Source organism: Nicotiana tomentosiformis, chromosome 5, assembly GCF_000390325.3.
Source record: "Nicotiana tomentosiformis chromosome 5, ASM39032v3, whole genome shotgun sequence".
Classification (NCBI taxonomy): Eukaryota; Viridiplantae; Streptophyta; class Magnoliopsida; order Solanales; family Solanaceae; genus Nicotiana; species Nicotiana tomentosiformis.
In genome coordinates this window covers 119,185,997-119,209,721 of record NC_090816.1, presented here as the reverse complement: position 1 = coordinate 119,209,721, position 23,725 = coordinate 119,185,997, and the positions used below count along the sequence as shown (strand labels likewise).

At 37.0% G+C, this 23,725-nt stretch overlaps 1 protein-coding gene across 1 annotated transcript; it reads right to left on the bottom strand.

The window, feature by feature from the left end:
- Window positions 1–3,179: 3,179 nt before the first annotated feature.
- On the bottom strand, window positions 3,180–5,258 carry LOC104111037 (transcription factor SRM1-like). The gene is made up of 2 exons (XM_009620637.4): window positions 4,767–5,258; window positions 3,180–3,716 (listed from the first exon to the last, which is right to left on the bottom strand). Exons 1-2 carry the CDS (start codon window positions 5,147–5,149, stop codon window positions 3,461–3,463), a joined length of 639 nt encoding a protein of 212 aa, XP_009618932.1. The 5' UTR covers window positions 5,150–5,258; the 3' UTR covers window positions 3,180–3,460.
- Between the last annotated feature and the right edge of the window lie 18,467 nt (window positions 5,259–23,725).

Below are 23,725 nucleotides of genomic sequence, written 5' to 3'. Positions count from 1 at the left end.
ATATTTAAATTGTATTAATCTACGACTTTAACGCATTTATGTCTCCATCTATCAAGATTCGTACTTTCAAAAAATAATAAAATGAATAGCTAAGTTATTAGTTCACTATTGGCTTGCCTAACGGCGACGTTGGGTGCCATCACGACCCATAGTGGGTTTTGGATCGTGACAGCTGGGGTGGGTATTAGGCATGACATGGTGCAGCTACACCTGACCGAAGAGATGACCCGTGATAGAAAAGTATGAAGGTCGAAGATTAGGATAGTAGGTTAGGGAGTCTAGATTATCCATACCGGTAGTGTTAGTATGTACTCTCGCATTTGGTTAGTAGTAGACTATTTGAATACTTGTCCTTTTTTTTTACATTTCGATCATCTTACTATCTTGTTGTGTATGTTGCTTTTACATATTTTTTCAGTGTTGTCCCGTCTTGTTTTCTTGTTATTATTGTGGTACCTATGTTTGCCTGAGCCGAGGGTCTATTGGAAACAACATCTCTACCTCCACAAAGGTAGGGGTAAGATCTGCGTACACACTACCCTTCCCAGACCTACTATTTGGGATTACACTAGGTATGTTGTTGTTAATTCAATGCGTAGTTTGTCAAGCATTCAAGATGTTAGCTCAAGAAAATTAGTTGGTTTTATTTTAGTTCTTTTTCGGTGAGTGTTTGAATTTAGTTTCCAAAGAATTCTTTGGTGGTTTGTTCTGAGAGAATTGTTTTTTTATTTTACAACAAAACACGGAGTAAAGACGTTGACAAGGCCATATTTTGACTTCTTTAGCAAACAGATAAGAGGAAAAACAACAAATCCAGTATAATCCCACTAGTGGGATTTGAGGATAGAATGTACACAGACCTTACCCCTACCTAAAGAAGGTAAAGAGGTTGTTTCCGGATAAGAGGAGAAAGAAAAAAAGAGAAGCTTTCTGCAGTCCTAAAGGCATTTCTTTAAGGTGATGAATAAGACTTAATAGTAGAACATTGTACTAGAAAAATGGAGAAGAAAATCAAACAAACTCTTTCTCCCTACCCCTTCTCAGGTTGAAAGGGTCTCTGTTGAAACATTCAACTAATAACTAAGCATTTAAACATATGAATTATTGAATTAAATATCAAAATTGGGAAAAACCCTAACACTGACATAATGTGCTCATTATAAAAGCCTATGCTTATCCATTAGGAAGTCAAGGAGTATGTTTTCCTCCTACAAGCCTTTTGCTTCAAGGCAGTCCTTTTCTTATCTTTCTTCTCTTTTCTTGCAAGTATCAAAGTCATAGGTCAGTAACTGGAGTAAGTGTTTTATCTATTTGGCAGGAGTTCTTTAATCAGGTTCCATCCTTTTCAGCACTAATAGCAAAGAAAACAAAGGGTTTTGTTTTAATTTTTTTTTTATAACGGAGAGGCCAATGGCACACAATTCAAAACTTAATGAATAATGGGGTCGGCCGTTCTTCTATCCTTCCCCACTTAAATGCCAAGCTTTTATCTGTGCTAGGGTTCAAACTCGAGACGTGCACCTACCTCACACATCAGAATTGCTAATTTTGAATTCAGTTGGCAATACCAAGATAAGTGATGAAATACATTGTCAATCTCAAGCAATGAAGTGACAGATACACACCATGTTAAATCCACTCCACTTAGTCAAAAATATTCACATAGTTATTTCTCTATAAGATCCATTGTGCCAGTCAAGTGTTTCCAGTTCCCAGCAGTGATTGAGAGTTTACAAAGCAGTTTTAACAGCAAAATGTAGCAGTCTTGCGCTCACTAGCATCAGCGGCAATTGCCACTCTCCAAAATGTAGACAACTTATTACTTTCTATCCCAAAAATTGTTTCTCAATATAGCAGCTGAAAATTGATGCTAGAAACTCAAACTGAGGAGATCTTTATGGTTCTGTGATTTAGTAAGATCTTGAAGTGCGAGATTTGAAGGCCAACTGAAGTTTTTCTACTAAGGAGCAAGAAGTTTTTCTTATCATAGCAGTGAAAATGGTGCAAGGAAGAAGTAAAAAGGAGTGAAAACAATCCATCTACGGAATTAATCCGCAATAATGTTTTAGTAACACATAGAAATGCAGAACAAATGGTAGACCCTCGTGTCTTTTGGGAATTAGCCAGGTTACAAAAGGAAATGTTGTTTATTGTTACAAGTTCAGGATATAAACAGAAGTAATTCTTCCTCTGCTGCCTTAAACAGTGCAAAACTAGTATTCTGTCATTGTTTCACTCTCTCTGTTTCAGTTATAGACATCAAGCTAAGGACCTCTAGAATCATGCCGGCATTCCTCTAGCATCATGCCGGCATTCCAATCATTAGCGTGATGATGAACATGCTAGTGTCTAGTTGGTACATGAAATAATGGAATATTCTCTACATATGCTCTCCCTTTTCTGATCCACATGCTTTGGTTGTTCATGCTTCACTCTTTTTCTATTGTGCATGAATACAGAATAGCACAGTTCAAATAATTTATCAAAGTTACTGCTCAAAACTACAAAGTTGCTATTATCAACTATGAAATAAAAGACGAATCACCAACCACTATGAAGATACAGGTTTGATATACTGATGAGAAAGAAAATGTGTTCTATATGTTCAAACATGGAACAGATACTCTAGATGTATTAATAACTACTACACGTCACCAGATGGCGAATTTGAAACGATTGCTAATTTACATGAAACTACAAAACAAATACAGTGAAATGGTGCAAGGTAACTTACTATTCCATCTTAGAGCAATGACAGCTTTGGTATCTTCAGGTCTGAGACTTGGCTGGTAGCTTCCTCCAGAAGAACAAGGCAACACCAAACAAAAGTGAAAAAAGTAAACCTCAAACGTCGAAAACAACGATTATATGAAAAAACTTAACTAAGAAAACAAAAACTGGAGGACCACATCAAGATTAGATTTGATTTGTAAAAGAATGAGGATGGCCAAGCAACAAATCCAGCAGCATACTCCACAAAAGTTCTTCCAAAGTCTTTATCCTGCCACAACAGAGAAAAATAGGATACCAGATGTTTCTGATATTACTATCTCATAATTCCACTGCATCCTAAACAATTATCCCTTGCTGCGTGCAATAATCTAACAGGCAAAAAGGGAAAAAAAGCATAGTTGTACCTTAAAAACTCTTATTCCTGACCAATTCAAAGAGAAACTAACTTCCAGCAATAATAAGCAAAGTAAAATTCAACTTGTTCTGAAACCAAAATACTAATGATTTCCCTTAACTCTGTTTAATTACATGTAAACCTCCATGTGCTTTTCAACTATTCCATCTATAAGTACACCCCTTTAGCTCATAGCAGTAATTGAAACTATCATCTAAACTCCTATTAACTAGGTAATCCCCTAAATTAAGCGTCAGCTAGAAACAATAAACTTTACAAGATGGACTATCGACTCATAACCGTACTATATACAGATATTCCTGCTCTTCATTACTACATGGGGAAGTTGAAATTCTGATACCCTCCTTGATTCTGAAGACTGTTTTGAGGAGGCACTGTCTTTGTATCCACCGCAGTCGTTATGTCATGTATGCTCGACCTTTTCCGTTCTTTTTTCATTGACTGCTGTCTAAGGTAGTATTTTTGAGCATGACTGGCCACTTGTGTTGGTGTCCTTGTCACCACTACATTTCTTGAAATGCTTCTCCAGTCACCCTTCCCGTATTTGTCCAGTCCAATAAGGAATAACCTTGACAAGAAAACATGGTTTGTCTAAGTCAGCATTACATCCATACAACATATAGCAATCCCAACTATCCCATAAAGTCAACCTATATCATGAATAATATAATTAGATCTATTAGTATTATATAAGTGATGTGTAACCAGATGCCAGCGAACACCATGAAGAAGTTCAACAAAGTTTTTCAAAAAAATTCATAATTGACAGCGACATGTTATCCGTACCATGAAGTAGTTTCAGACCGACTTTCTAACTTCATTCAAAAAAGTCAGCAATAAAAAATGGCAACTTGCTAAAGATTATCATATGTACTCACTTAATTTACTCATTAGGATGCTAACTATCTCAATCAGAATAGAAGAAGTCCTAACCCAAACCCAAATACCCTGTTTGTTTTGGATAGGAGAATTCAATTGGAAGCCATTTACAGAACAGAAAGGTACAGGATACAAATGGATAATAAAACAATAATAACTCCACTTTAATTTCAAGCAAGTTGGATCGCAGTCCTCAATTAAAATTCTCACAATCCATTCAATTTGGACCAGTTCACATAGGTGGATTACACAACTCAACACAACAACAATAACTACTACTAATTCATCTTAATCCAAGCTAGTCTGGGTCTACTATCCATCTTACCATTTGAACAGTTTACAAAGATGGATTACACAACTTTTTTTGTAATAACTTAGAAATCCCCTACAGCCATTAACTCAGCGGATAATGGGTCCACCCTTCTCCACTAATATACTACGTTTTTGTCTGTGACAAGGTTCGTGATATGAGCCTAAGCCCTAGGATGAAGATGGATTAGACAACTCAAACAAATTCTCTAGAAAACACCATGAAATGGCACAGAAACAAACAAAACATGCAATTGAGCCTAAACCAACAACAAAATTACCAATAAATTATTCCAATAATTGCAACAAAAAAAAAAAGTTTTAGAAAAAGAAATTGTAAATCTCATATTTTTCAAATCCCCAGAAAATCCTTTCCAATAAAAAAAAAATCACACCCAAAAAATAAAAAAAACAAAAATAGCAAACAAACCTGTGTTCTTCTTCGGTCCAAGGAGTACCCTTTTTTCTTTCCGCCTCATGTTTCTTATTTGACCCGAAAGAGATCTGACTCGTTTTAGAATCCGATTCCCAATCAAACGAATCATCCGGATAACTGGGCGGATCTACTCGACCAGAATCAATCTCGAAAACATCATGAACAAGTGCATCATAGTGAGCCATAACATCCTCAGCGGTCTTCCCAGGTACATGATTAGCAATTTTAAGCCAACGTTCAACGTCGTTTTCAGAATACATAACTAGGGCTTGTTCAAATAACTTGTCTTCAAACCTCGTCCATGTCGAATTTGAATGAATCATTGTTGCCGTTGAATCGCTACCAATCATCCACCGATTGTTCGTAGTATACATCATCGTCTTTTTGTTGTGGAATTTAATAAAAAGTAAAGGTGTTTGAAATAAATTAAGGGTTTTGGGGGGAGGGATTTAAGGAGGTTTTTGGTAAATATGACCCAATCCATAGTGTATATATAGATAGGGCAAAAATGAAATTTATTTTTCTTTGGAGTTTAGAAGTGTTAGGCAACAGGGGTTGATATTGGTGGGGCAAAGTTAAGTTTTTTAATTTTATTGGTGGGGTAGGGGGTAAATGTGCATCGGAGGTTTATTAAGAGAGTGTACAATTTTCTCACGTTTTATACTTTTTTTGGGTGGCTATAAATAGCATTTTAACTTTTAATGTTATTAGCTCGGTTATCCACGGAGGAGAGATGAGTATGTCACGCACCGTATTGGGGTGGGTAATGAAGTGGAGGTTAGTATCTGGAGTCATGTGTGATAAGAGAGTGTCATCGATATGCAAAAGTAAGTTTTATAAAGATGTGGTTAGACCGGTCATAATGTATGGGGCTGAGTGTTGGCCTATTAAGAACTCTCATATAAAGAAGATGAAAGTAGTAGAGATAAGGATGTTCATGTAGATGTGCGGGCATACTAGGATGGATAAGATTAGGAATGATGATATTCGGGAGAAGGTGGGTGTGGCTCCTATTGATAACAAGATGCGGGAAGCAAGGCTTACATGGTTCGGGCATGTATAAAGGAGAAGCCCAGATGCTCCGGTAAGGAGGTGTGAGCGGCTGGCTTTAGAGGGCACGAGAAGAGATAGAGGGCGGCCTAAGAAGTATTGAGAAGAGGTGATCAGGCAGGACATGGCGAGGCTTCAGATTTCCGAGGACATGGCCCTTGATAGGAAGCTGTGGAGGTCGAGTATTAGGATTGTAGGTTAGGAGATAGTTGAGTCTTGCCGTAGTTCGTACCTTCGTGAGGCTAGTCTAGTAGGATTTTTGTCTAAGACAGTTAAAGACAGTATTGTGTCTTATTACTCTTTCGTTTTTCATAGTGCCGGGTCAATTTACTGGCTATCGCTTTTGCTTTGCATCTATTTTCTGGTTTTTATGATATTGTTATTTTTTCTTATGGTATTTGTTGGTGGTACTGATATTGTCTCGTTTCGTCTTCTTGAGCCGAGGGTCTTTCGAAAACAATCTCTCTACTCCTCGGGATAGGGGTAAAGTCTGCGTACACACTATCATCTCTAAACCCCACTAGTAAATTTTACTGGGTTATTTTTATTGTTGTTGTAGGTAGAGTTTAGTTGGTTAGTTACAGCTTGTTTGGATGCGTGTTACATGTAAGTGATAAAACATTACTCCATGTGAAGTTACTTGAGGTTTCAAATCACATAACAGGATAATATAACTCTAAATAATTGGTTGGGTCGTTACATTAAGACAATTGATTAATTATTATTTTTATTTTTTATCGTTTTATAATGTATCATATTATATTGTATTTATATTGAACTTATTGTTTTGATAAATACAATGTTTAGATACATTATATCATTTCCATCATTACATGATGTAACTTGTAAATACTACAATACAAAGAAAAAATAGGAAGTGGTAAAATTATTATCTAAAAATATATGATAAAAGATAAAATATGATTATTTAATAATAAGTCAGGACAAAATAAGAGAAAAATAAAGTAATGTTGCGACCACACTAAATCAGTCGTACATAAAATGGCACTTTTTATTGTTATGTAACGACAAATTTAATGACATGATACATAAAAATCAAAATAAATATTATATTTAAAATAACAATAAGATACAATTAGTCTAGTTAAATTTTTCATATTATAAAATAAGGTTGGATTAAGTTGCCACTTTATCCAAATATAAGGTCACGTGTAATATTGTTAGCTGGAAAGGAAAGTCAATTTTGAGCCACTTTTGATTGGAAGTGTTTTATTCGAAATGGAGGTTAACTATAAATAATATTTGAAAGTAGAGGAATCAATCTTGAATTTTTCCTTATGGAAAAGCCACTCTGGTTTTTCACATTCCCCCACCCCCCCCCCACCCCACCCCCCCACCCTTTTTCTGAATTGCAGTCCATGAGGTCTTTGTTTACCTTTCTTTTCTTTTAGCAAAAGTCCAGCCATTAATCTAATATCAAACGGATTTTCTCGTATTAGAAGCCCTTAGATCAACAGTTGGAGAACCAATAAAAGTCAGTTCTCTTAATCCGTTCCTCATTTCCCCCTAGTGTAATTAAGAAGCATCATTAGTAAATTTTGACATTATGCTTATTTAGAGGCCTAATTTACCAGGAAAAAAAGAGAATATTTGACTAGGAATATTTTGAAAGTTTGAAATGAAAGAGTTGTTTGTTTAGTTGCGTGCTTGTACAAATTGAGGAGAATATCTAAACTCCGCAATAATTGAACAAAAGCTCTAAAAAATGAAATAGTGACAAAGAAAACACATTTTCAATCGATAGCTAAGTGTATTAATGAGACAATTTAGGCTCACCCAATCGAAGGAAGTTTCCCTCGGCCTTTCATTAAATTATTACTAACAAGAAAGAAAGGTATACTATTGACTAGTATATTCAGTACATAGTAAATATGATGAGAAAGCTTCTTCTTCTTTTTTTGGTATATAATATTAAATTGAGATGAGATTAATCGGTGCATTCGGCACATTAAGAATTCATATATCTAATCCGATGAGTTTGTAATTTGTAATTAAATTATAGTTATTGTATTGTATTGATTGAGGTTACGGTCCTAGGGATTACAATAGCATGTAATTTGTCCTTTTCTATAACCCAATCGTAAGATTTTATTCAAGTCGGAGACAGTTATTCTTTTTCTTTTTTGGGAAAACTCTATCTTTCGAGTGCGCACTGAGCAGGGGCGGCTCAACAGATCTCGGGACCTAAGGCGAAATCATATTTGGAGGTTCAACAGATCTCGGGGCCTAAGGCGAAACCATATTCGGAGGCCCTTAATTCAAGTATAATCTCACTAGTGGGATCTTGGGAGGGTAGTTTGTACGCAAACATTACTCCTACCCTGGAGTAGAGATGTTGTTTCCTATAGACTCTCGACTCCCTCCCTCCAAAAACTCTCCACCTTGCTCTTGGGGTGACTCGAATTCACAACCTCTTGGTTGGAAGTGGAGGGTGCTCACCACTAGAGCAACTCACTCTTGTCAAATATACTAATTAATGAGGGAAGAAAATTATCATAATTTATAAATTTATTGTATAAAATAATCTCAATCAAGTAACAAAAAATATATTGTAACACTTTTTTTATTCTAATTATTTATATAAATTATATAATATATAATAGTAACAATAATAATAATAATTTAAAATAAATTTGGGGACTTCAAAATTTGGGGGCCTAAGGCAATGGCCTCACTGCCCAAAGCCTTAGAGCCGCCCCTGGCACTGAGTAACTTATTCAATGTGCAATAGCTCGCAAACCACATAGAAAATGTAAATCGCACTAGGCAAATCCGGTATGACGAACTTTGATTGAGCAGCCTAATGACATTTTCATAATTAAAGATATGGATAAATAACAATTGTTTACCCTCAAAATCGGATAACAATTGAATTTATAAGTGATTTTAAGGATGCGTGATTTAATTTGATTCAAGACGACAAATCAGATTGCAATTGAAATAAGTAATGGAAAAGTAAATACTAACCACACAAGTTGAACAGTCTTAGCCTAGGAAGGTTTGCCACCCTCGAGCCAAAGATGCTTTTATTGATATCAAAATAGAAACAACAAAAGAGTAACAAGAACTTGACTCGAATAATAATATATTACTTTGAGATGCGTGTTACAATATCTTTTACAAGTAATGAGACCCCTTTTATATAGTAGGGGAGTTCTACTTTAATTTGTGTACAAGTCTATAAAGGGTAAAAATCTCTTGGTTTGCTAATTTGCCGGTTCTTTATTGATACGTGCCGAGATTCCCGCCGAAATATCCGATCGGTTACGGATATTTCGGTCTTCCGTTGGTTATACCGGCAATGTTTTCTCGAGCTTATTCGGGGTCAGGGTCGATTGCGGTATCATGGGCTCAATGTTCTCGATGACGGACATTCTGACCTCGTGTTCTAGTTCGATAAGACTCGGGGTCGATCTTCAACCTTTGGTGTTCCGAACCCGATCTGCCGTGCAATAGTCGAGCCCAATTTCGACCGTATACAACAATGTTTTTGTTTTGTTTTTATTTTTAGGAGGGGGGGCAACGAATAAATGGGACGTGAATTACCAAGACGGGAAATCGAATCCTCGTTTATGAAAATTCAAATAGTTAATCAACTGGACAGTTAATTAGACTACCCACGTGAATGCCGATCTTGGTCATCTTAAAAGTTAAAACTATGTTAGAAGCTTAGGTATGTGCTCTAGCCTCTATGGAACAGTTTAGTCTTTAAATGATAGGAGTATGTATATATGTTGACCTACTCATCAACCATTGTTACGTTGTTCCAATGGTTTTAGACTTCTAATGACAGTTGTTGTTTCATGTTTGTATTGTAGGGTGTCGGATTTGAAAGTCCAAAGAAGCGAAGCAAATTGAAGCACGAGTTTAACAGGTGGATTTAATTTAACAAAAAACGAACACCAGCCACATCATTAATAAGGAAGAGGATTAATTAGCACAAAGCCACCCCCTATAATTTAGGAAACATCCTTTTAGTAAAGGCTCAATTTGCTTGCATTTAACTCCACTTAACTCATCTAAGCTTGGCTTGACAATGTGCTTGCATTTAGACCGACTTAACTCAGCTTAATTTGATCAGCAATAGAGTTGATATTTCCCCCTCAATTAACGCTAATAAAGTTTTTGTAAGGTTAAAGGTTCTCTTGTCAAATGGAAGTAACTACTTATTTGTACATGGTGTTTATACCAAATCAAACAATTCGATCTTAATTGTTAAAAAATAAAGCAAAAAAAAAAACAAATCATTTTAACCAAAATTAAGTGAAAAATTAATCAATGAAAAACACATCTCTTATATCCATTAGCTTAATATAAACACCTGACACCGATAAATATTTACCTAAAAAGATGGACATTTGTCACGTCCCAATTTCACTTAGAGGTCGTGATGACGCCCAACACTACAGCTAGGCAAGCCAACTTAATAAATTAAACATACATTGACAAAATTTAAAACCAAAAAAATAATAAAACACCAAATTCTACCAATGTGTGTGCCAATACCTGGTATCACAAGTGTATGAGCATCTAGTAGATTATACAAAACCTCAAATACTGTCTGAAATAAAAAATAGACATAATGAAAAATACAAAGAGAGACACTAGTAGCTGCAGAACGGATCAGAGAAACAGTTCACAACTATGCCCCTGGATAACGTGGGTGTAAGACGATAGGTCCCCCACTAGTACTTGCCTCACTTCTTGCACAAAAAGTGCATCAAATGTAGTATGAGTACGTAAATAACGTGTACCCAGTAAGTATCAAGCATAATCTCGAAGTGGTAGAGATGGGATGACCGACTTTGACACTCACTATGGGTCAATAATAATAATTGAAATACAACTAGGATATTTAAATCAGCATGATTTACAGAATTTAAAATAATTTATTTAATCAGCAGAAATAATCAAATTTCTTCAAATGCAACAATTTTTAATATATTAATTAAATTCCTTCAATTCAAATAATTTCCAATTTATCAACTAAATACCATTTACAGGAATAACAATTAATTCTTTAACAAGCAAGAATAATAATTCATTAAATTCCAAGGATTTTTCAATTTATCAATTAGCTTCGCAAGCTGAAATAAGCTATTAAAGTATCGTGTAATTATTATTATTATTAAACACGATTTTTGCCGAGAACGTACGACCCGATCCAGATTGTCGTGTACACTGCCGAGGGACGTGCGGCGCGATCCATAGATACATCTATCCTGCCGAGGCGTTCGGCCCGCTCCACAAGAAAGGAGGACATTTTCTTATGTACCTCCGGAAGGAGAGTATATTTATTATAGGATAAATTCGGGAGGAAGAACAATTTCTTTTAACAATTAATTAATTTAAACAAAAAATCAAGTATATGAGATTTCCATACTTTAATATCTTTATCTAACAATTCACAATATATTCATATATATCAAATAATATTAATTAAATAAAGAATACAATTTACACAAGTAATTCATGATTTGAGTCCTAAACTACCCGAACTTTAGCATTAATAGTAGCTGCGCACGGACTCTCGTCACCTCGTGCGTACGTAGCCCCCACAATTAGCAACAATTATTTAATTTTAATCACCTATGAGGTAATTTCCCCCTCACAAGATTAGACAAGAGACTTACCTCGTCTCAAAGTCCACTTTCCGATTATTGCGTCGCGTAAAATTCTCGATTCAATGCCGAAAAATCCGAAACTATCCAAAAGTTATATAAAATAATTAATATATGTTCAATAATTCGAAATTCATCTATTAAATAAATTGCCCTATCCAAAATGGTAAAATTCCTAAAATTCACCCCGGGCCCACGTGCTCGAATTCTAGAAATTTTTGGATAAAAAAGTTACCCATAATCTCAAGAACTCAAATATATAATTTCTATCCAATTCCATAACCATTTTCGTGGTTAAAATCTCATTTTTATAAAAATCTAGGTTTTTCACCTAAACCTTTGATTTCTAAGATTTACTAGTTATAATCTACTCATAATCTATGTAATCTAACTCAAAGGGTGTAGAATTAACTTACCTCCAAGTTGTTAGTTGAACTCCCTTCTCAAAAGCTCTAAAATCTCCAGAAAATGGAGGAAAAATGGGCTCAAAATGTTTGAGCCCCGGATTTTAACCATTCCGCCAAAGAGTGGTTTCGCACCTGCGGAAGGGGCAACACACCTGTGGCTTTCGCACCTGCTGAAGGGGTACCGCACCTGTGGCTTTCGCACCTGCGGAAATTCCTCGCAGCTGCGAGTTCCACTCGCTTGGTCCACGGTCGCATCTGCGCAAAAAATCTCGCACCTGCGCGTTCGCAGGTGCGCCCAATGTTCCGCACCTGCGATGGCAGGCCTTCTTTCCCCCTTCCGCTTCTGCGATTGAAGCTCGCATCTGTGAGGGTCGCACCTGCGGCTGTCCAAGCGCAGGTGCGAACGTATCAAAAGCAGAAAGCTTCAACATTTTTCTCCCAAATCCGATATTGGTCCGAGCCTCGTCCGGTTAATACTCGGGACCCCCGGGCCTCACCCGAACATACCATTAGGTTTAAAATCATAAAACGGACTCGCTCGAACTCTCGGAATGCGTAAAACAACATCAAATCTAAGAATCATACCCTAAACCAAATTGATTCAAACTTAAGAATTTCAAGTTCTTCAATTTACTTCCAATGCGCCGAAATATACTTAAACTACTCGGAATGACACAAAATTTTGCGTGCAAGTCTTAAATCACTATACGGAACTATTCCCAAACTCGGAATTCCATACGGACTTCAATTACTCAAAATCCTACTCCAAACCAAATTTAAAGAATTTTAAACTTTCAAATAGTTCACTTTTACTATTAAGCGTCAAAATGCTCCCGGGTTATCAAAAACCTGATTCGAACATACGCCCAAGTCCAAAATAATCATACGAACCTATTGGAACCGTCAAATCCTGATTCCGGAGTCGTATTTGCAAAATGTTGAGCAAAGTCAAACTTGGCCTTTTAAAGCTAACTTAAAGAACCAAGTGTTCCGATTTCAACCCAAACGCTTCCAAATACCGAACCAACCATCCCCGCAAGTCAATAATCATTAAAAGCACATACAAGAAATTTTATTTTTAGGGAACGTGGTTCTAAAAGTTAAAATAACCGGTTGGGTCATTACATTCTCCACCTCTTAAACAAACGTTTATCCTCGAACGGGTTTAGAATAATGCTTGGAGTGCTAAATAAGTGTGGATATTTGCTCTGCATGTCCTCTTCGGCCTCCCAAGTTGCTTCCTCGACTGGTTGGCCCCTCCACTGGACCTTTACTGCAGAAATCCTCTTGGACCTCAATTGGCGAACTTGTTTATCAACAATGGCAAATGGCTCTTCTTCATAACCCAAACTCTGATATAGCTGAACTGTGCTGAAGTCCAACACATGTGATAGGTCAGCATGATACTTCCGGAGCATAGATACATGGAAAATCGAATGAACTCCCAATAGTCTGGGAGGCAATGCAAGCTCGTAAGCAACCTCCCCAACTCGTCTCAACACCTCAAATGGGCCTATAAACCTTGGGCTCAACTTCCACTTCTTCCCGAATCTCATAATTCCCTTCATCGGCGAAACCTTCAAGAGAACTTTTTCACCTACCATAAATGATATATCACGCATTTTCTGATCCGCGTATCTCTTCTGTCTGGACTATGCTGTACGAAGTCGCTCCTAAATCAACTTTACCTTTTCCAAGGCATCCCTCACCAAATTAGTACCATATAACTTAGCCTCACCGGGCTCAAACTATCCGATGGGTGAACGGCATCGACGGCCATATAAAGCCTCAAATTGAGCCATCTCGATGCTGGATTGGTAACTGTTATTATAAGCAAACTCGGCCAAAGGTAAGAAACGATCCCACTGACCTCCAAAGTCAATCACACATGCCCTGAGCATATCCTCTAAAAGTTGAATTGTCCGTTCTGACTGCCCGTCGGTCTACGGATGAAAGGTTGTGCTGAGCTCTACACGGGTCCCTAATTCACTCTTTACTGCTCTCCAGAAATGTGAAGTAAACTGAGGATCTCTATCTGATATGATGGAAATTGGCAGACTTGGTCAACCTGTCAACAATCACCCAAACTCCATCAAACTTCCTCAAGGTTCGCGGCAACCCAACTACAAAGTCCATAGTGATGCATTCCCATTCTGATACCATGTTGTCACGACCCAATTTTATTCCGGTATAGTCATCTACTGAAGTAGGTCACCTGGCCTCTGGTGCTCATATTTAACTTGCTGGCAATTTAGACACCTAGCTACATACTCAACTATGTCCTTTTTTCATTCGTCGCCACCAATAATGCTGCCTCAAGTCACGATACATCTTCGTAGCACCTGGATGAATAGAATATCGAGAACTGTGTGCCTTCTCTAGGATCTTTTTCCTCAGTTCATCCACATTAGGAACACACAAATGATCCTGGAGTCGCAGAACACCATCTGCACCAATAGTGACTTCCTTGGCACCACCTCATATAACCGTTTCTCAAAGAACCATTAAGTGTGGGTCATCATACTGGCGAGCCTTGATCAGATCAAATAGTGAAGACTGCGCTACGACACATGCAAGAACTCGGCTGGGCTCTGAGATATCTAGTCGCACATGTCTGTTGGCCAAGGACTGGATATCCAAAGCTAATAGCCTCTCTTCTGCTGAAATAAAAGCCAAACTACCCATACTTTCCGCCTTTCTACTCAAGGCATCTGCAACTACATTTGCTTTACCTGGATGATATAGGATAGTAATATCATAATCTTTTAGTAATTCCAGCCATCTGCTCTTCCTTAAATTTAAGTCCCCCTGCTTGAACAAATGCTGCAAACTGTGATGATCAGTATAAACTTCACAGGACACCCCATAAAGATAATTCCTCCAAATCTTAAGGGCGTGAACAATCGCAGCTAACTCCAAATTATGTACTGGATAATTCTGCTCATGGGGCTTCAACTGACATGAAGCATATGCAATAACTCGTCCTTCCTGCATTAATACACAGCCCAAACCAACGCGTGAAGCGTTGCAATACACTGTATACATCCCCGAACCGGAAGGTAACACTAACATTGGTGTTGTAGTCAATGCTATCTTGAGTTTCTGAAAGCTTGACTCACAATCATCGGACCATCGGAACTGAACTCCCTTCTAGGTTAATTTGGTCAAAGGTGCTGCAATAGATGAAAAACCTTCCACGAACCGACGATAATAACTTGCTAAACCCAGAAAACTCCTGATCTCAGTCGCCGAAGTGGGACGATGCTAATTCTGAACTGCCTCAATCTTTTTGGGATCAACTTTAATACCTTCGCCCGATATAATATGTCCCAAAAATGCTACAGACTCTAGCCAAAACTCACATTTAGAGAACTTAGCACATAGCTTTTGTTCCCGCAATGTCTGAAGCACTACTCTCATATGTTGCTCATGTTCCTCCTTATTGCGCGAGTAGATCAAAATGTCATCAATGAAGACAATGAAAAATGAATCAATATATGGCCTGAATATCTTGTTCATCAAATCCATAGATGCTGCAGGCATTAGTTAAACCGAAAGATATTCACCAGAAACTCATAATGACCATATCTAGTACGGAAAGCAGTTTTCGGAACATCTGAATCTTGAATCTTCAACTGATGATACCCTGACCTCAAGTCGATCTTAGTAAACACCCTAGCACCCTGAAACTGGTCAAATAGATCATCAATATGCGACAATGGGTACTTGTTCTTAATAGTGACTTTGTTCAATTGGCGATAATCAATACACATTCGCATTGTTCTATCCCTTTTTTCACAAATAATACCGGTGCACCCTAAGGCGATACACTCGGTCTGACGAACCCTATGGCTAGTAACTCTTCAAGTTGTTCTTTTAATTCTTTCGGAACCATGCGATACGGTGGGATAGATATAGGCTGAGTATATGGAATCAAGTCAATATAGAAATTAATATCACGATTAGGTGGCATACCTGGAAGATCTGAAGGAAATACATCGAAGAACTCCCGAACTACTGGCATTGAATCAATAGCCGGAGTCTCTGCAGTAGTATCCCGAACATAGGCTAGATAAGCCAAACAACCCTTTTCAACCATGTGTTGAGCCTTTATAAAAGAAATAACCCGATTAAATGAACTAACCGACGAACCCTTCCACTCTAGCCTAGGCAAAGACTGAATAGCCAAGATAACAGTTTTGGCATGACAATCTAGAATAGCATGATATGGAGATAACCAGTCCATATCCAGAATAATTTCAAAATCGATCATCTCGAGCAATAAGAGATCTTCTCTAGTTTCATAACCACAGAATGTAATAATACAGGACCGGTAGATCCGGTTCACAATAACAGAATCGCCTGCAGGAGTGAACACATAAACAAGAGTACTCAAGGACTCACAAGAAACACCCAAGAATGGAGAAAATAGAGACGACACATATGAATACGTGGATTCTGGATCAAATCATACTGAGGCATCTTTGCCGCAAACAGAAATAATATATGTAATCACATTATCTAAGGCCTCTGCATCTGGTCTAGCTGAAAAAGCATAGAACCGAGCTGGAGCGCCACCTGGCTAACCTCTACCTCTAGGATGGCCCCTACCTACCTGTCCTCCACCTCTTGGTGGTCGGACTACTGGTGGAGCAACTGGTCCGGTAAGCATACGTTGTTGACCCTGCTGTATTGGTCTACCTCGAAGCCTGGGGCAAAACCTCCTCATGTGACTGGGATCCCCACACTCGTAACAAATCTTCGGTGCGATGGGCTACTGACTAAGTGTCTGGCCCTGGGGAACTGAATACCCACTGGGAGGACCCTAAATAGCTGGTGGGCGGTAGGAACTCTCTGGCATAGCACTGAGATAAGGTCGCAGTGGATCACCTCGAGGAGGTGGTAGTGCTGGAAATGGGGGTTTGCTGGACTGCCCCCTCACGAACTGACTTCTTCCCCCAGACGGAGCACCTCTGAACTCTCCAGAGTACCTGAACCGCTTATCTCTCATAATCTGCTCTCGGCTCCGCTGACGCACACCCTCAATCCTATGGGCTATCTCTATAACTCACTCATAAGAAGTACCCATCTCAACTTCTCGAGCCATAGTGGCCTGAATACCAGTATGTAAACCGGTTACAAACCTTCGCACTCTCTCCGCCTCAGTAAGGAGTATCATAAGTGCATGGCGAGATAATTCAGAAAACCTCGCCTCATAATCAGTCAATGACATCTGACCCTACTAGAGCTGCTCAAACTGAAACCGCAACTCTTCTCTCTGTGAGGGTGGAATATACCTGTCCAGGAAGATACAGGTGAATCTGTCCCAAGTCATGGGAGGAGAATCTGTTGGTCTGCCAAGAGCATAAGACTACCACCATCTATGGGCTCTGCCCTCTAGCTGAAAAGTAGCAAAGTCTACCCCGTGAGACTCCAATATCCTCATATTGTACAGTCTATCCTTGCACCGATCAATGAAGTCCTGTGGATCCTCATGTCGCTCACCCCCAAAGATAGGAGGATGTAGTCTAGTCCATCTGTCCAATAATTTCTGAGGATCGACGGCTACAACTGGCCTGGGCCCAGGTGTAGCTGCTGCCACTGGTTGGGCTCCTCCCACGGGTAGTGCACCATGGGTCTCATATACAGCAGTTGCCTGTCCATGAGCCTGCGCGGTAGAGGTCTGTGCTCCCCCGCCCGCCTGAGATGTGGTTGGGTCTGCCGAAAATAATCGGCCTAAGTCATATTGTCCATGAACCACAGCATACGACCCATGACATCCTGAAATCCCGGTACAGATGTGAAATCCACCAGAGCTAGCTCTACTACAGACACCTCAACCTTCTTCTCAATAATGGGATTCTTTACTGGACCCACTGGCGGCATAACTGGAACAGTCCTGGGACGTCCTTGCCCTCTACCACGGGCTGGAGCCCTCTCTCGGCCTCGGCCTCGGCCTCTAGCAACTGGGGGAGTAGCTCTTCCCTGGTCTGGAACTTTATTAGAGCGCGTTCTCACCATCTGTGAGAGAATAAGATAAGGATATTTAGTACTACATTAATTGCAAGATGGAATATGAAGAAAGGTAATTTCCTAACACCATATAGCCTCTCGAAGATAAGTACAGACGTCTCTGTACCGATCCACAAGACTCTAAAAGGCATGCTCATAACCTGTAAGACCTACGTGAACCTAGGGCTCTGATACCATGTTGTCACGGCCCAATTTTACCTATAGGTCATGATGGCGCCCAATACTACAGCTAGGCAAGCCAACTTAATAAATTAAACCTACATTGACAAAATTTAAAACCAAAAAAATAATAAAACACAAAATTCTACTAATGTGTGTGCCAAGACCTGGTGTCATAAGTGTATGAGCATCTAGTAGATTATACAAAATCTCAAATACTATCTGAAATAAAAATAGACATATTAAAAAATACAAAGAGAAACACTAGTAGCTACAGAACGGATTAGAGAAACAGCTCACAACTATGCCCCCGGATAACGTGGGTGTAAGACGATAGGTCCCCCACTAGCACTTGCCTCAGTTCTTGCACAAAAAGTGTAGTATGAGTATGTAAACAACGTGTACCCAGTAAGTATCAAGCCTAATCTCGAAGTGGTAGAGACGAGATGGCCGACTTTGACACTTACTATGGGTCAATAATAATAATTGAAATATAACTATAATATTTAAATAAGCATGATTTACAGAATTTAAAATAATTTATTTAATCAGCGGAAAAAATCAAATTTCTTCAAATGCAACAATTCTCAATATATTAATTAAATTCCTTCAATTCAAATAATTTCTAATTTATCAATTAAATATCATTTACAGGAATAACAATTAATTCTTTAACAAGAAAGAATAATAATTCATTAAATTCCAAGGATTTTTCAATTTATCAATTAGTTTCGCAAGCTAAAATGAGCTATTAAAGTATCGTGTAATTATTATTATTATTATTAAGCACAATTTCTGCCGAGGACGTACGACCCGATCCAGAGTGTCGTGTACACTGGCGAGGGACGTGTGGCGCGATCCATAGATGTATCTATCCTGCTGAGGCGTTCGGCCCGTTCCACAAAAAAGGAGGGCATTTTCTTATGTACCTCCGGAAGGAGAGTATATTTATTATAGGATAAATTCGGGAGGAAGAATAATTTCTTTTAACAATTAATTAATTTAAACAGAAAATCAAGCATATGAGATTTCCATCCTTTAATATCTTTATCTAACAATTCACAATATATTAATATATATCAAATAATATTAATTAAACAAAGAATACAATTTACACAAGTAATTCATGCTTTGACTCCTAAACTACCCGAACTTTAGCATTAATAGTAGCTGCGCACGGACTCTCGTCACCTCGTGCGTACGTAGCCCCCACAATTAGCAACAATTATTTAATTTTAATCACCTATGAGGTAATTTCCCCCTCACAAGATTAGACAAGAGACTTACCTCGTCTCAAAGTCAACTTTTCGATTATTGCATCGGGTAAAATTCTCGATTCAATGCCGAAAAATCCGAAACTATCCAAAAGTTATATAAAATAATTAATATATGTTCAATAATTCGAAATTCATCTATTAAATAAATTGCCCTATCCAAAATGCTAAAATTCCTAAAATTTACCCCGGGACCACGTGCTCGGATTCTGAAAATTTTCGGATGAAAACGTTACCCATAATCTCAAGAACTCAAATATATAATTTCTATCCAATTCCATAACTATTTTCGTGGTTAAAATCTCATTTTTATAAAAATCTAATTTTTTCATCTAAACCTTTGATTTCTAAGATTTACTAGTTATAATCTATGTGTTTAACTCAAAGGATGTAGAATTAACTTACCTCCAAATTGTTAGTTGAACTCCCATCTCAAAAACTCTGAAATCTCCCGAAAATAGAGAAAAAATGGGCTCAAAATGTCTGAGCCCCGATTTTTAACCATTCTGCCAAGCAGTGGTTTCGTACCTACGGAAGGGGTACCGCACCTGCGGAAATTCCTCGCAGGTATGAGTTCCACTCGTTTGGGCCACGGTCGCATCTGCACAAAAATTCTCGCACCTGCGCGTTCGCAGGTACGCCCAATGTTCCGCACCTGCGATGTCATGCCTTCTCTCCCCCTTCCGCTTATGCGATTGAAGCTCGCATATGCGAGGGTCGCACCTGCGGCTGTCCAAGCGCAGGTGCGAACGTACCAGAAGCAGAAAGCTTCAGCATTTTTCTCCCAAGTCCAAAATTGGTCCGAGCCTCGTCTGGTTAACACTCGGGACCTCCGAGGCTCCGCCCGAACATACCAATAGGTTTGAAATCATAAAACGGACTCGCTCGAACTCTCGGAACGCGTAAAACAACATCAAATCTAAGAATCATACCCTAAACCAAATTGATTTAAACTTAAGAATTTCAAGTTCTTCAATTTACTTCCAATGCGCCGAAATATACTTAAACTATTCTGAATGACACAAAATTTTGCGTGCAAGTCTTAAATCACTATACGGAACTATTCCCAAACTCGAAATTCCAAACATATTTCAATTACTCAAAATCCTACTCCAAACAAAATTTAAAGAATTTTAAATCTTTAAATAGTTAATTTTTACTATTAAGCGTCAAAACGCTCTCGGGTTATCAAAAACCCGATTCGGACATACGCCCAAGTCCAAAATCATCATACGAACCTATTGGAACCGTCAAATCCCGATTTCGTGGTCGTTTTCTCAAAATATTGACCAAAGTTAAATTTGGCCTTTTAAGACTAACTTAAGGAACCAAGTGTTCCGATTTCAACCCAAACGCTTCCAAAACCTGAACCAACTATCCCGGTAAGTCAATAATCATTAAAAACACATACGAGAAATTTTATTTTTAAAAAACGAAATTCTAAAAGTTAAAATGACCGGTTGGATCATTACAACATTCTAATAAATCCATTCGAAATTTTGAATCTTTCCATTGATACTCTGATTGTTAACAGACCTAATAGTATTCCAAGCCTAGGCTAAGATTATGTGAGAAAAAGGTGGACTAAGCATAAGCTTAGATTCATAAACAAAAGTGGCCAATGTGTCAATTCTTTTGTTACTTAAAGATATGCCACAAAAGATCTAGGGTAGTAGATTTCATGAGATATCAGATATTGTATTTATCCCAGATTCAGCACTTCTCCTTTTTTGGTTCGTAAAATTATGATGTTAAACTTTTTCTCCAAAAAAGGGAATTTTGGACCTACCTTTTATTCCTCGCTTCCTCTATCTTATTTACAAAATTTAACGTCCAATTTTCGTTCTATTTAAATATTTTAGCTGTTTCCTTTATTTTTAGTTGATATATTTATCAATAAAAATGAAATAAAGATATTTGTACATGTATACCAAGTTCAAGTTATACTTGACTTTAGGTGATTATGAGAATATTTAGGCTACTAGTGATACATTTAAGAGGTCAAAATTTAACTGCGTACATATTTACACTTAAGTCTTATTATTTTATTATAATTTAATGATACTACAACAATAACACGAATCACAGTGTAATCTCACAAACGGGTTGTGGGGAAGGTAATGTGTACGTAGACCTTACTCTTACCTTATGAAAATAAAGAGATTTTTTTCGAAAAACCATCGACTCAGAATTACAATTCAACGATAATTAATTAATTATAATTAATTGATAATATTATATCTTAAGTTCATATAATATAATTATTGAATCAGTGACAATATTGGATGTCATGTCACCGTTTTTTTCTTCTTCTCAAAACACGTTTGCTAAATACTTGTTTGTGGCCAATTGATTTGGCTTGTTGTAAAAGCAAATGGATAAAACTTTTCATAGGATTCTCAACAGTAAACAATAACAAAGTCGGCAGAAGAAAATAAAAAGTGAAACTTTTGCCACCAAAATCTTATCCATTTTTACACGCAACTATAATAGAACTTTAGGAAGCTCTTTCCTATTGTAGCCCACAGAGAAAATGTCTTATATCCAAAAGAGTTTATGTTTTCTGTTGCAATATATAAAACATTTTACACTATCAAGTAAAATTGACGTATACAATAAGTTACTCTTTAGATTAATTAAATTTAATATGATAATCTGAAAAATAAATCAATAATCTATTACAACCAATTAAATTACTAGTAATAATAAGAAATATTTTTACACTAATAGTGTAGATCCTATCCGGTATATGTCATTAAGCTTTAATTTGTCTCATTGACCTTGAAAAACACTATCAAGAATCACCAAATAGTCTATAACTTTGTTCCACCTTTGTTTCGGACCTTGGATTTGACAAATACTGAGTGCTGTCTATATTTTATAGCCACATATTTTCAAAAAGCAATTCAAACTTTTTTGTTCTAATATGTGGTTGTTTTCGTTAATCTATTTGTTTTTCTCGTTGATGAAAAACTATCAAGCGTCTCCAAAACACATGTATTTGACAATTTATAATCACTTTTAAAAAAAAATTATTATTATTATTATTATTATTATTATTATTTGTTATTATTACACCAAATCCTTAATCATATCAATCAACAATGACTCTCAAGCCAAAAAGAGCTAGATCTAGTACTACAAAATTGGATGTTCATCATATGGTTGATAATAAACTTATTGCAGCCATCTTCTTATTCAAACTTGAGATTGGTAATATACTCGAGAATGATAGAATAATACTTTTTTGAATTTCACTTAAGTAGAGTTTATATAACATGTGCACTCCTATGAACAATGGTAGATTCAGAATTCGAATATCATAGATTCAAGCTCAAAATTTCACTACAATTCATTCGATTTATTGTATCAAAATTTATTATTTGTACTTTTTTAAATAAATCTTTTAATATAGATATAAAATTTGAGACAAAATTCGCCTCTACCTATTAATATACTCCGTTTGTCCATTTTCCATTTCGCACCGTTCTATTTCAAAAGTAATTCACTCGTAAAAAAGGAGTGGAGTTTTAGAACAATAATAAAATTATCTCTATGTAACTTATTAGGTTACGAGTTCGAACCGTCAAAACATCAATTAATAACGCATTCTATGATAAAATTAAGGATATCAATTATCAAGTATTCAACTCATAAATAGTTAAATACAGTCCTTCCCCAGATCTAGCTGCCCTCTTTTCGATTAAAAGAAAAACAAAAGTCACGACTCACGAGTAAGAGGCAACTCTTTTGGCAAACTTTTAAAAACAGTGCTTTGGATATATATTGTGGATAACGACTTTACTCCTCACACGCACAATGTGAACAAAACAAACAAAAATAAATTATATTTAAGCCGCACTTCAAAAAGTTTACAAAATCAAACTTAGGAAGTTATGATGATACCACGCAAATGTATCATGGTCATACCGAGACATCATCCGAGATTTAAATTTTATAGTTTTAACTTTTAAACTTTTAGTATTGAACCCATTATATTTTAAATGTTTTAGGTTCATATCGATTATTTTTGTAATTTTAATAAACTTTAATATATAAATATTTACTTCGCGTCGAAAATTATGAATTCAATTGAACCAGGCGGAATACTACATCCGCCTCTCATTATAGAAGTCCATTTCAAAACCCCAATGGTGTACGATCTCAAACGATTACTAACCGACTTATAATTCTGAGATTATTACGCAATGGGCAATGATTAATAATATAAGAATTATAATGCACTGAACAATAACAATTAGATCGTAACTTAGAGATCGTTTGAATTAAGGCTTTTCTCCGTCGAATTATTCTTATTCAAATCCCACTTCAATTATGTATATTATAAAATAAAGACAGTAAAGTAAAGACAAGTATAGAGAGAAACT